Here is a 14,001-nt window from a genome sequence, read left to right as displayed (position 1 = left end):
CGTAATTGAACCCCAAAACCTGGCATCGAGCCCCAAACCCCGCCCCTGCACCCCGAAACCCTGTAATTGAGCCCCGAAACCCCGGGGGGGCGCCCCAGGCCCCGCCCCCCGCCACGTCACGCCCCCGCCCCCCAATTGCGTCACTGAACCCCCCCAAACCCGGGAATTGCGCCCCAAAACCGCGCTGGGCTCGGGGAGGCGGCGGCGGGGGGGCGGGGCCTCGCCGGGGGGGCGGAGCTATGGGCGGGGTCCCGCCGGCGGGGGCGGAGCTATGGGCGGGGCCCGCCCCCTCCCCCGGGGTTAAGCAGCCACATAATGGCGCCGGGGAGTGACGCCAGCGGAGGGGGCGTGGCGGGGAGGGGGGGCGTGGCGGGCGTCCATTTGCATACAGCTCATTTGCATAACACGGCGCGCTGCACGATTGCCCAGTCGTGTATTGGCATGCCCGCGCGCCCATCTTATTTGCATACCCCTCATTTGCATAGCCCCGCCTTTGCACGCGGCCCAATCGCGGGACGGACATTTGCATATCGGGGGTGCGGCCGCGCGGCCGCTCATTTGCATATCCCCGCCTCCGTGGCGGGGGCTCACATTTGCATATCGCCACATTTGCATGTCGCCGCATTTGCATATCGCTCCATTTGCATATCGCCCGCCGGCGTGTTTCATTTGCATACCCGGACATTTGCATAACGCTCGTTTACAGGGTGCAGATTGGCATGCGGCCTCATTTGCATATTGCTCATTTGCATGTCGCGCGGGCACGGGGGGTTTCTGATGCGCAAAGTCCATTTGCATGAAGGTCATTTGCATAAAGCCAATTTGCATGTCACCAGGGCTACAGGAGGGCCGGCCCCCTTGCACGTTGCTCATTTGCATACGCCTCATTTGCATATCTCATTTGCATACAGCTCATCTCGAGGGCCCAATTTCGGGGGTTTCACCCCGAAAATAAAAGGGGGCGGGGAAAAGGGGGGGTTGGGGGGGGAGGGGCGGTTTATTGGTCCGTCCCCCCCCCCAACCTCCCCACAACCCCCACCCCCCCAAGCCCATTTTCAGTGCTTTTTTACCCCAAAATCACCTCCTCCCCCCCCTCCCCCCCCCAAAGCAGCTTCTGCCCATGCAAAGGGGCCGCCCCTCCCCCACCCCGGGATGGGGAGGGGCCCGGGGGGGGGAGGGGCGGGACACCACATACCCCCCCCCACCCCCCTCAAATTGGGGGTGTCAAGTGTGGGCCCGGATGCCTGGGTGCCTTCCCGGGGGCACCCGTGGGTGCTGGGGGTGACGGGAGCCGTGCAGTGGGGGGGGGGGGTGCCGCCCCTCCCCTCGGGGGGGGGTTATTGCAGGGGGGGGGCGGTGGGGCCGGCAGCACCCATGGGTGCTACTCGGCCACCTGCACCCCGGCGCAGTTCTCCTTGCTCTCCGAGGTGATGGCCAGGTACTCCGAGCTGGGGGGGGGGAGCGGGGTCGGGGGGCGACCAGCAGCACCCCCCCTTCGCCCCACACCCCCTATAGGCCCCCACAGCACCCCCCTCGCACCCCTGTTGCCCCCCCATACTCATACCGCCCCCCCACACCCCCTATACACCCCCACTGCCCCCCCACACCCCACCGCCCCCCCAAGCCCCCTATACACCCCCACCCCCTATACACCCCCACCCCCACTGCCCCCCCACACCCCCACCGCCCCCCACGCCCCTATACACCCCCACCGCCCCCCCACACCCCCCCACACCCCCACGCCCCCCCACGCCCCCTATACACCCCCAATGCCCCCCACACCCCCACCACCCCCCCACGCCCCTATACACCCCCAATACACCTGTACTGCCCCCCACCCCCCTATACCCCCATTGCACCCCCAACACAACCCCATACCGCCCTATAGCACCCCCATACCCCCTACTGCACCCCAATTCCCCTCCATAGGCCCCCACTGCCCCCCCGTACCCCCTTATTGCCTCACAACCCCCTATAGACCCCTGTGCACCCCCATGTCCCTCCGACACCCCACCATGCCACCCCCTATAGCTCCCCAGCACCCCACAGACCCCTGTTGTGCCCCACTTGCGCCCCCTATACCCCCTTACGCAACCACCATGGCCCCCCCAGCACCCCCATACCCCCTATAGCACCCCCCCATGGCCTACCTCCCCCATACCCCCTATAGCACCCCCCCCATGGCCTACCTCCCCCATACCCCCTATAGCACCCCCCCATACCCCCATAACCCGCCCCGCCCCCGGCCCGCCCCGGCCCCGCCCACTCACGCGCTGTCCGGGGCGGGGCAGCGGCTGCCACCTTGCGGTAGCAGTAGAGCATCTCGGCCGCGAGCCACAGCGTCAGCACCACGATCAGGACGTACATCAGGATCTCCGACACGATCGACGCCATGTCCCGCCGCGCTGCCGGCACCGGGACTCGAACCGGCGCCCCCGGGACTCGAACCGGTGCCCCCAGGACTCGAACCAGCGTCCCCGGGACTCGAACCGGCGCCCCCGGGACTCGAACTCACGGCCCCGGGACTCGAACTTGCGGCCCCAGGACTCGAACCCGAGGCCCAGCCCCCCCCCGCCCCCCCCCCGCGCCACCCGATGGGGACCCCGCCCCCTGGCTGAGCCCCGCCCCTTGGTTGAGTCCCGCCCCCTTAGAACCCTCATTCTGTAGCCCCTCCCCAGGTTAAGCCCCGCCCCAAATAAGCCCCGCCCCCCAGTGTTCCCACTCATCCAATCCCCTCCACAACCCCATGCCCCCTCCCAAGGCCCGCCCCCTTGGTCTGTATCCATGCCCCAAGCCCCACCCCTCAGCCCCACCCCTCCTCAAGCCCCGCCCCATGCCCATCTCCTCCCCAAGCCCCGCCCCTCCCCGAGCTCCACCTACCCCAAGCCCCGCCCCCTCAGACCTTCCCTTACCCCAAACCCCTGCCCAGCCACTGCCCCTCCCCAAGCCCCACCCTTCCCTGAACCCTGCCCTCCCAAGCCCCACCCCCACTGAGCTCCACCCACAGCAAGCCCCGCCCCCAAACCCCACCCCTCCCCAAACCCCACCCCCTGCCATAGCCCTGCGCCTAGAGCCTCCCTTACCCCAAACCCCTGCCCAGCCCACTGCCCCTCCCCAAGCCCCACCCTCCCCAAGCCCACCCTCCCCAAGCCCCGCCCACCCCAAACCCCACCCCTTGCATCGACCCCGCCCCCTCAGAGCCTCCCTTACCCCAAACCCCTCCTCAGCTTGGCACGTCCACCCTTCCCGAAGCCCCAAGCCCCGCCCCTTCCAAGCCCCGCCCCTCCCCAAGCTCCACCCTCCCAAACCCCACCCCTTGCATCGGCCCCGCCCCCTCAGAGCCTCCCTTACCCCAAACCCCTCCTCAGCTTGGCACCCCCACCCTTCCCGAAGCCCCCAAGCCCCGCCCCTCCCTCAAGCCCCGCCCTCCCCAAGCTCCACCCACCCCAAACCCCACCCCTTGCATCGACCCCGCCCCCTCAGAGCCTCCCTTACCCCAAACCCCTCCTCAGCTTGGCACCCCCACCCTTCCCGAAGCCCAAGCCCCGCCCCTCCCTCAAGCCCCGCCCCCCAAGCCCCGCCCCTCCCCAAGCTCCACCCACCCAAAACCCCACCCCTTGCATCGACCCCGCCCCTCAGAGCCTCCCTTACCCCAAACCCCTCCTCAGCTTGGCACCCCCACCCTTCCCGAAGCCCCAAGCCCCGCCCCTCCCTCAAGCCCCGCCCCAAGCCCCGCCCCTCACCCAAAACCCCACCCCTTGCATCGACCCCGCCCCCTCAGAGCCTCCCTTACCCCAAACCCCTCCTCAGCTTGGCACCTCCACCCTTCCCGAAGCCCCCAAGCCCCGCCCCTCCCTCAAGCCCCGCCCCTCCCCAAGCTCCACCCTCCCCAAACCCCACCCCTTGCATCGACCCCGCCCCCTCAGAGCCTCCCTTACCCCAAACCCCTCCTCAGCTTGGCACCCCCACCCTTCCCGAAGCCCCCGCGCCCCGCCCCTCCCCAAGCCCCGCCCCCCGCAGGCCCCGCCCCTCCCCGAGCCCCGCCCACCCGTGTCGACGACGGCCAGGCGCAGGGTTTGGTTGCGCGCCAGGCTGTAGACGTAGCCCTCGAAGGTGAGGTTGCGGCGCAGGCGGCAGATGTAGGAGCCGGCGTGGGGGTGGGCGACGGCGGCCAGGCGCACCGAGAGGTCCTGCAGGTCCCGCGTGCCCCGCGAGCCGTTCCAGGCCAGCACCCCCGCGAAGGGCCCCGGCGCCACCCACTGCCCCTCCTCCGGGCTGTAGTGCAGGATCTGGGGGGGGCAGAGCCCGCCAGTGCCCTCCAGTGCGGCCCCAGTAACAGCCAGTGACCCCCCAGTGACTCCCAGTAACACCCAGTGACCCCCAGCGCCCCCGCGAAGGGCCCCGGCGCCACCCACTGCCCCTCCTCCAGCCTGGAGAGCAGGATCTGGGCGCGTAGCACCCACCAGTGCCCACCAGTACGGCCCCAGTAACCCCACAGTGTCCACCAGTAACTCCACCAGTGCCTCCCAGTAACTCCCCAGTCCTCCCAGTGTCTCCCCAGTGCCTCCCACTCTCTCCCCAGTGCCTCCCAGTGCCCCCATGAAGGGCCCCAGGGTCACCCACTGCCCCTCCTCCGGGCTGGAGTGCAGGATCTGGGCAGGCAGCGCCAACCAGTGCCTCCCAGTATGGTCCCACTGTCTCCCCAGTGCCTCCCAGTATCACCCCAGTCCTCCCCAGTGTCTCCTTGGTGCCTCCCAGTACCTCCCCAGTGCCTCCCAGTGGCTCATCAAAGGGCCCCAGCGCAACCCACTGCCCCTTTTGGGGCTGGAGAGCAGGATCTGGGGGGGCAGAGCCCACCAGTGCCCACCAGTATGGCCCCAGTAGCTCCCCAGTGCCTCCCAGCACCCCCCAGTCCCTCTTAGTCCCTCCTAATGCCCTCACAGTACCCCACCAGTGCCTCCCAGTAACTCCCCAGTGCCTCCCAGTAACTCCCAGCACCCCCCAGTCCCCCTTAGTCCCTCCTAATGCCCTCACAGTACCCCACCAGTGCCTCCCAGTAACTCCCCAGTGCCTCCCAGTAACTCCCAGCACCCCCCAGTCCCCCTTAGTCCCTCCTAATGCCCTCACAGTACCCCACCAGTGCCTCCCAGTAACTCCCCAGTGCCTCCCAGTAACTCCCAGCACCCCCCAGTCCCCCTTAGTCCCTCCTAATGCCCTCACAGTACCCCACCAGTGCCTCCCAGTAACTCCCCAGTGCCTCCCAGTAACTCCCAGCACCCCCCAGTCCCCCTTAGTCCCTCCTAATGCCCTCACAGTACCCCACCAGTGCCTCCCAGTAACTCCCCAGTGCCTCCCAGTAACTCCCAGCACCCCCCAGTCCCCCTCATTGCCCTCCTAGTCCTTCCCAGTACCCCCCCGGTGCCTCCCAGTCCTTCCCAGTCCCTCCCAGTACCCCCCTGGAACCTCCCAGTCCTTCCCAGTGCCTCCCAGTAAATCCCCAGTGCCTCCCAGTAACTCCCAGCACCCCCCAGTCCCCCTCATTGCCCTCCTAGTCCTTCCCAGTACCCCCCCGGTGCCTCCCAGTCCTTCCCAGTGCCTCCCAGTACCCCCCCGGTGCCTCCCAGTCCTTCCCAGTCCCTTCCAGTACCCCCCCGGTGCCTCCCAGTCCTTCCCAGTCCCTCCCAGTACCCCCCTGGTGCCTCCCAGTCCTTCCCAGTGCCTCCCTGTACCCCCCCGGTGCCTCCCAGTCCTTCCCAGTCCCTTCCAGTACCCCCCCGGTGCCTCCCAGTCCTTCCCAGTCCCTCCCAGTACCCCCCCGGTGCCTCCCAGTCATTCCCAGTCCCTCCCAGTACCCCCCTGGTACCTCCCAGTCCTTCCAGTGCCTCCCAGTACCCCCCCCGGTGCCTCCCAGTCCTTCCCAGTGCCTCCCAGTACCCCCCCGGTGCCTCCCAGTCCTTCCCAGTCCCTCCCAGTACCCCCCTGGTACCTCCCAGTCCTTCCCAGTGCCTCCCAGTCCCCCCCCGGTGCCTCCCAGTCCTTCTCAGTCCCTCCCAGTACCCCCCTGGTACCTCCCAGTCCTTCCCAGTGCCTCCCAGTACCCCCCCCGGTGCCTCCCAGTCCTTCCCAGTGCCTCCCAGTACCCCCCCCGGTGCCTCCCAGTCCTTCCCAGTGCCTCCCAGTACCCCCCCGGTGCCTCCCAGTCCTTCCCAGTCCCTCCCAGTACCCCCCTGGTACCTCCCAGTCCTTCCCAGTGCCTCCCAGTCCCCCCCCGGTGCCTCCCAGTCCTTCTCAGTCCCTCCCAGTACCCCCCTGGTACCTCCCAGTCCTTCCCAGTCCCTCCCAGTCCCCCCCCGGTGCCTCCCAGTCCTTCCCAGTGCCTCCCAGTCCCCCCCGGTGCCTCCCAGTCCTTCCCAGGGCCTCCCAGTCCTTCCCAGTGCCTCCCAGTCCTTCCCAGTGCCTCCCAGTACCCCCCCGGTGCCTCCCAGTCCTTCCCAGTCCCTCCCAGTACCCCCCCGGTGCCTCCCAGTCCTTCCCAGTCCCTCCCAGTACCCCCCTGGTACCTCCCAGTCCTTCCCAGTGCCTCCCAGTCCCCCCCCGGTGCCTCCCAGTCCTTCTCAGTCCCTCCCAGTACCCCCCTGGTACCTCCCAGTCCTTCCCAGTCCCTCCCAGTCCCCCCCCGGTGCCTCCCAGTCCTTCCCAGTGCCTCCCAGTCCCCCCCCGGTGCCTCCCAGTCCTTCCCAGGGCCTCCCAGTCCTTCCCAGTGCCTCCCAGTACCCCACCAGTGCCTCCCAGTCCTTCCCAGTGCCTCCCAGTACCCCCCCGGTGCCTCCCAGTCCTTCCCAGTCCCTCCCAGTACCTTCTCAAAATGGGGGGCCCCCTCGGGGCGGAAGAACCACTCGCTCTCGGCCTCGGCGGGGGTCTCGCTGCGGCGCTTGCAGGCGATGCAGAGCAGGCGGAAGGGGGCCCCCAAAACCGCCTCCGTCCCCGAAGCCACCTCCACGCACCCCCCGTGGGCCCCCCCCGCTGTGTGTGGGGAGACACATACAGAGGGGTCACCCCAATCTACGGGACCCCCAAGAATTGGGGGGACAGGGGGTGTCACCCCCAAATCCCCCCCCGTTCTCCTAAGAACAGGGTCACCCCTATCCCTTCGGTGGGAACTCGGAGCCCCCCCGTGGCCCCCCCCGAACCTGGGGTGAGACACAGGGGGCACCCCCAAAATGGGGGGCACACGCCCCCACACACCATCCGCCCACACTGGGACACAAATATAGGGGACACCCCCAGCCCACCCCTGAACTGGGGAGGGGGGACAGGGGACACTGGTGGCACTTGGGGGGACAGGGGACACTGCGGTGGCACTTGGGGGGGACAGGGGACACTGCGGTGGCACTTTGGGGGGACAGGGGACACTGCGGTGGCACTTTGGGGGGGACAGGGGACACTGTGGTGGCACTTTGGGGGGACAGGGGACACTGCGGTGGCACTTTGGGGGGACAGGGGACACTGCGGTGGCACTTGGGGGGACAGGGGACACTGTGGTGGCACTTTGGGGGGACAGGGGACACTGTGGTGGCACTTTGGGGGGGACAGGGGACACTGGTGGCACTTTGGGGGGGACAGGGGACACTGCGGTGGCACTTTGGGGGGGACAGGGGACACTGCGGTGGCACTTTGGGGGGGACAGGGGACACTGCGGTGGCACTTGGGGGGACAGGGGACACTGTGGTGGCACTTTGGGGGGGACAGGGGACACTGTGGTGGCACTTTGGGGGGACGGGACACTGCGGTGGCACTTTGGGAGGACAGGGGACACTGGTGGCACTTTGGGGGGACAGGGGACACTGTGGTGGCACTTTGGGGGGACAGGGGACACTGCGGTGGCACTTTGGGGGGGACAGGGGACACTGCGGTGGCACTTCGGGGGGGACAGGGGACACTGCGGTGGCACTTTGGGGGGGACAGGGGACACTGCGGTGGCACTTTGGGGGGGACAGGGGACACTGCGGTGGCACTTTGGGGGGACAGGGGACACTGCGGTGGCACTTGGGGGGACAGGGGACACTGTGGTGGCACTTGGGGGGACAGGGGATACTGTGGTGGCACTTTGGGGGGGACAGGGGACACTGGTGGCACTTTGGGGGGGACAGGGGACACTGCGGTGGCACTTGGGGGGACAGGGGACACTGTGGTGGCACTTTGGGGGGGACAGGGGACACTGGTGGCACTTTGGGGGGGACAGGGGACACTGCGGTGGCACTTCGGGGGGGACAGGGGACACTGTGGTGGCACTTTGGGGGGACAGGGGACACTGCGGTGGCACTTCGGGGGGGACAGGGGACACTGTGGTGGCACTTTGGGGGGGACAGGGGACACTGGTGGCACTTGGGGGGACAGGGGACACTGCGGTGGCACTTTGGGGGGACAGGGGACACTGCGGTGGCACTTCGGGGGGGACAGGGGACACTGTGGTGGCACTTTGGGGGGGACAGGGGACACTGCGGTGGCACTTTGGGGGGGACAGGGGACACTGCGGTGGCACTTTGGGGGGGACAGGGGACACTGGTGGCACTTTGGGGGGACAGGGGACACTGCGGTGGCACTTTGGGGGGGACAGGGGACACTGGTGGCACTTTGAGGGGACAGGGGACACTGCGGTGGCACTTGGGGGGACAGGGGACACTGCGGTGGCACTTCGGGGGGGACAGGGGACACTGCGGTGGCACTTTGGGGGGGACAGGGGACACTGCGGTGGCACTTTGGGGGGGACAGGGGACACTGTGGTGGCACTTTGGGGGGACAGGGGATACTGTGGTGGCACTTTGGGGGGGACAGGGGACACTGCGGTGGCACTTTGGGGGGACAGGGGACACTGTGGTGGCACTTTGGGGGGACAGGGGACACTGCGGTGGCACTTTGGGGGGGACAGGGGACACTGCGGTGGCACTTTGGGGGGGACAGGGGACACTGGTGGCACTTGGGGGGACAGGGGACACTGCGGTGGCACTTTGGGGGGGACAGGGGACACTGCGGTGGCACTTTGGGGGGGACAGGGGACACTGCGGTGGCACTTTGGGGGGACAGGGGACACTGTGGTGGCACTTTGGGGGGGACAGGGGACACTGCGGTGGCACTTCGGGGGGGACAGGGGACACTGTGGTGGCACTTTGGGGGGACAGGGGACACTGCGGTGGCACTTCGGGGGGGACAGGGGACACTGTGGTGGCACTTTGGGGGGGACAGGGGACACTGGTGGCACTTGGGGGGACAGGGGACACTGCGGTGGCACTTTGGGGGGACAGGGGACACTGCGGTGGCACTTCGGGGGGGACAGGGGACACTGTGGTGGCACTTTGGGGGGGACAGGGGACACTGCGGTGGCACTTTGGGGGGGACAGGGGACACTGCGGTGGCACTTTGGGGGGGACAGGGGACACTGGTGGCACTTTGGGGGGACAGGGGACACTGCGGTGGCACTTTGGGGGGGACAGGGGACACTGGTGGCACTTTGAGGGGACAGGGGACACTGCGGTGGCACTTGGGGGGACAGGGGACACTGCGGTGGCACTTCGGGGGGGACAGGGGACACTGCGGTGGCACTTTGGGGGGGACAGGGGACACTGCGGTGGCACTTTGGGGGGGACAGGGGACACTGGTGGCACTTTGGGGGGACAGGGGACACTGCGGTGGCACTTTGGGGGGACAGGGGACACTGGTGGCACTTGGGGGGACAGGGGACACTGCGGTGGCACTTTGGGGGGACAGGGGACACTGTGGTGGCACTTTGGGGGGACAGGGGACACTGCGGTGGCACTTTGGGGGGGACAGGGGACACTGTGGTGGCACTTTGGGGGGACAGGGGACACTGCGGTGGCACTTTGGGGGGGACAGGGGACACTGGTGGCACTTTGGGGGGGACAGGGGACACTGGTGGCACTTGGGGGGACAGGGGACACTGCGGTGGCACTTTGGGGGGACAGGGGACACTGTGGTGGCACTTTGGGGGGACAGGGGACACTGCGGTGGCACTTTGGGGGGGACAGGGGACACTGGTGGCACTTTGGGGGGACAGGGGACACTGCGGTGGCACTTTGGGGGGGACAGGGGACACTGCGGTGGCACTTGGGGGGACAGGGGACACTGTGGTGGCACTTTGGGGGGACAGGGGACACTGCGGTGGCACTTTGGGGGGACAGGGGACACTGTGGTGGCACTTGGGGGACAGGGGACACTGCGGTGGCACTTTGGGGGGACAGGGGACACTGCGGTGGCACTTGGGGGGACAGGGGACACTGCGGTGGCACTTTGGGGGGGACAGGGGACACTGCGGTGGCACTTGGGGGGACAGGGGACACTGTGGTGGCACTTTGGGGGGACAGGGGACACTGTGGTGGCACTTGGGGGGACAGGGGACACTGCGGTGGCACTTTGGGGGGGACAGGGGACACTGCGGTGGCACTTGGGGGGACAGGGGACACTGTGGTGGCACTTTGGGGGGGACAGGGGACACTGCGGTGGCACTTTGGGGGGACAGGGGACACTGTGGTGGCACTTTGGGGGGACAGGGGACACTGCGGTGGCACTTTGGGGGGGACAGGGGACACTGCGGTGGCACTTTGGGGGGGACAGGGGACACTGGTGGCACTTGGGGGGACAGGGGACACTGCGGTGGCACTTTGGGGGGGACAGGGGACACTGCGGTGGCACTTTGGGGGGGACAGGGGACACTGCGGTGGCACTTTGGGGGGACAGGGGACACTGTGGTGGCACTTTGGGGGGGACAGGGGACACTGCGGTGGCACTTTGGGGGGACAGGGGACACTGTGGTGGCACTTCGGGGGGGACAGGGGACACTGTGGTGGCACTTTGGGGGGACAGGGGACACTGTGGTGGCACTTTGGGGGGGACAGGGGACACTGCGGTGGCACTTTGGGGGGGACAGGGGACACTGTGGTGGCACTTTGGGGGGGACAGGGGACTGTGGTGGCACTTTGGGGGGGACAGGGGACACTGCGGTGGCACTTTGGGGGGACAGGGGACACTGCGGTGGCACTTTGGGGGGACAGGGGACACTGCGGTGGCACTTTGGGGGGGACAGGGGACACTGTGGTGGCACTTTGGGGGGACAGGGGACACTGCGGTGGCACTTTGGGGGGACAGGGGACACTGCGGTGGCACTTTGGGGGGGACAGGGGACACTGCGGTGGCACTTTGGGGGGGACAGGGGACACTGCGGTGGCACTTTGGGGGGGACAGGGGACACTGCGGTGGCACTTCGGGGGGGACAGGGGACACTGCGGTGGCACTTTGGGGGGACAGGGGACACTGCGGTGGCACTTCGGGGGGGACAGGGGACACTGCGGTGGCACTTTGGGGGGGACAGGGGACACTGCGGTGGCACTTTGGGGGGGACAGGGGACACTGCGGTGGCACTTCGGGGGGGACAGGGGACACTGCGGTGGCACTTTGGGGGGACAGGGGACACTGCGGTGGCACTTCGGGGGGGACAGGGGACACTGCGGTGGCACTTCGGGGGGGACAGGGGACACTGGTGGCACTTGGGGGGACAGGGGACACTGGTGACAGTGGGGAGGTGGCACAGGGACTGCGGCAGAGACAGGTGACACCACGGGGGGGGGAGGGTGACACTGCGGAGGTGACAGGGGCCGGGAAGGGGACAGTGGGGGTGGCACTTGGGGGGGGGAATGTGACACTGAGGGGGACAGGGGACACTGGGGGGGGACAGGGGACACTGTGGGAGGCACAGGGGACACTGGGGGGGGGCACAGGGGACACTGTGGGGGGGGACAGGGGACACTGTGGGGGGACAGGGGACACTGGGGGAGGCACAGGGGACACTGTGGGGGGGACAGGGGACACTGTGGGGGGACAGGGGACACTGGGTGGGGGACAGGGGACACTGGGTGGGGGACAGGGGACACTGTGGGAGGCACAGGGGACACTGTGGGGGGACAGGGGACACTGGGGGGGGGCACAGGGGACACTGTGGGGGGGGACAGGGGACACTGTGGGGGGACAGGGGACACTGTGGGAGGCACAGGGGACACTGTGGGGGGACAGGGGACACTGGGGGAGGCACAGGGGACACTGGGGGGGGCACAGGGGACACTGTGGGGGGGCACAGGGGACACTGTGGGGGGACAGGGGACACTGGGGGAGGCACAGGGGACACTGTGGGGGGACAGGGGACACTGTGGGAGGCACAGGGGACACTGTGGGGGGACAGGGGACACTGGGGGAGGCACAGGGGACACTGTGGGGGGACAGGGGACACTGGGGGAGGCACAGGGGACACTGTGGGAGGCACAGGGGACACTGTGGGGGGACAGGGGACACTGGGTGGGGGACAGGGGACACTGTGGGGGGACAGGGGACACTGGGGGGGCAGGGGACACTGTGGGGGGGCACAGGGGACACTGGGGGGGACAGGGACACGGGGGGGGCACAGGGGACACTGTGGGGGGGACAGGGGACACTGTGGGGGGGACAGGGGACACTGGGGGGGGGCACAGGGGACACTGTGGGGAGACAGGGGACACTGGGGGGGGCACAGGGACACTGGGGGGGCACAGGGGACACTGTGGGGGGACAGGGGACACTGGGGGGGGCACAGGGGATACTGTGGGGGGGACAGGGGACACTGTGGGGGGACAGGGGACACTGGGGGGGGGTACAGGGGACACTGTGGGGGGACAGGGGACACTGTGGGGGGACAGGGGACACTGGGGGGGGACAGGGGACACTGTGGGGGGACAGGGGACACTGTGGGGGGGCACAGGGGACACTTTGGGGAGACAGGGGACACTGGGGGGGGCACAGGGGACACTGGGGGGGGCACAGGGGACACTGTGGGGGGACAGGGGACACTGTGGGGGGGACAGGGGACACGGGGGGGGCACAGGGGACACTGTGGGGGGGACAGGGGACACTGTGGGGGGGACAGGGGACACTGGGGGGGGCACAGGGGACACTGGGGGGGCAGGGGACACTGGGGGGGGCACAGGGGACACTGGGGGGGGCACAGGGGACACTGGGGGGGGACAGGGGACACTGGGGGGGGCACAGGGGACACTGTGGGGGGCACAGGGGACACTGTGGGGGGGCACAGGGGACACTGGGGGGGGACAGGGGACACTGTGGGAGGCACAGGGGACACTGTGGGGGGACAGGGGACACTGGGGGGGGCACAGGGGACACTGGGGGGGGCACAGGGGACACTGTGGGGGGACAGGGGACACTGGGGGGGGCACAGGGGACACTGTGGGGGGATAGGGGACACTGGGGGGGGCACAGGGGACACTGTGGGGGGATAGGGGACACTGGGGGGGGCACAGGGGACACTGTGGGGGGACAGGGGACACTGGGGGGGGCACAGGGGACACTGGGGGTCCCGGCCAGGCCGCACTCACCCATGAGGAGGCCGAGGAGAAGCGAGAGGCCGGGGAACAACATGGCGGGCCCGGTTCGGGCCCGGTTCGGGCCCGGTTCGGGTAGGTTCGGCTCCCTTCGGGCCCGGTTCGGCTCCCTTCGGGCTCGGTTCGGCTCCCTTCGGGCCCGGTTCGGCTCCCTTCGGCCCGGTTCGGCAGTTTTCGGCCCGGTTCGGCTGTTTTCGGCCCGGTTCGGCTCCCTTCGGGCCCGGTTCGGCTCTCTTTGGCCCGGTTCGGGGTCGGTTCGGCTGCCCTCAGCTGGGTTCGGGCTGAGTTCGGGTCTCTCCGGCCGGGTTCGGGTGTCTCCGGCCGGTCCGGTCCCGCTCCTCAGCGCCGCGCCGCCCCCCCGCAGCCCCCAGCCCGGGCCATGGGCCCCTCCCCCGCCGGACGCCTGGGTCCCTCGGAGGGGGGGGGAGGGGAGGGGGACGGGGACCAGGAGCTCGGCCCGGGACGGGACGGAGGCTCCGCTTCAAGCCATGGCCGGCCCCGCTCCGGGGGAGGGATTGGGGGGGGGGGCGGCTTCGTAGGCGGGGTGGGGGGCGGCTGCGCTCGG

At 69.1% G+C, this 14,001-nt stretch overlaps 1 protein-coding gene across 3 annotated transcripts; it reads right to left on the bottom strand.

The window, feature by feature from the left end:
* Positions 1-974: 974 nt before the first annotated feature.
* SCN1B (sodium voltage-gated channel beta subunit 1) lies at positions 975-14,001 on the bottom strand. Of its 3 annotated transcripts, none has more exons than XM_075080093.1 (6): positions 13,627-14,001; positions 13,431-13,544; positions 6,857-7,023; positions 4,049-4,289; positions 2,282-2,405; positions 975-1,460 (listed from the first exon to the last, which is right to left on the bottom strand). In XM_075080093.1, exons 2-6 carry the CDS (start codon positions 13,471-13,473, stop codon positions 1,382-1,384), a joined length of 654 nt encoding a protein of 217 aa, XP_074936194.1. In that variant the 5' UTR covers positions 13,474-13,544; positions 13,627-14,001; the 3' UTR covers positions 975-1,381. The 3 variants fall into 3 exon arrangements, with proteins under 3 accessions (XP_074936194.1, XP_074936192.1, XP_074936193.1); XM_075080091.1 differs by having other exon boundaries at positions 975-1,448; positions 2,271-2,405; positions 13,627-13,981; XM_075080092.1 differs by lacking the exon at positions 13,627-14,001 and having other exon boundaries at positions 975-1,448; positions 2,271-2,405; positions 13,431-13,620.

Source organism: Phalacrocorax aristotelis, unplaced genomic scaffold (genome assembly GCF_949628215.1).
Source record: "Phalacrocorax aristotelis unplaced genomic scaffold, bGulAri2.1 scaffold_335, whole genome shotgun sequence".
In the NCBI taxonomy this organism is placed as follows: domain Eukaryota; kingdom Metazoa; phylum Chordata; class Aves; order Suliformes; family Phalacrocoracidae; genus Phalacrocorax; species Phalacrocorax aristotelis.
The sequence above is the reverse complement of the archived record's forward strand: the minus strand, read 5'-3'. Positions and strand labels throughout refer to the sequence as shown.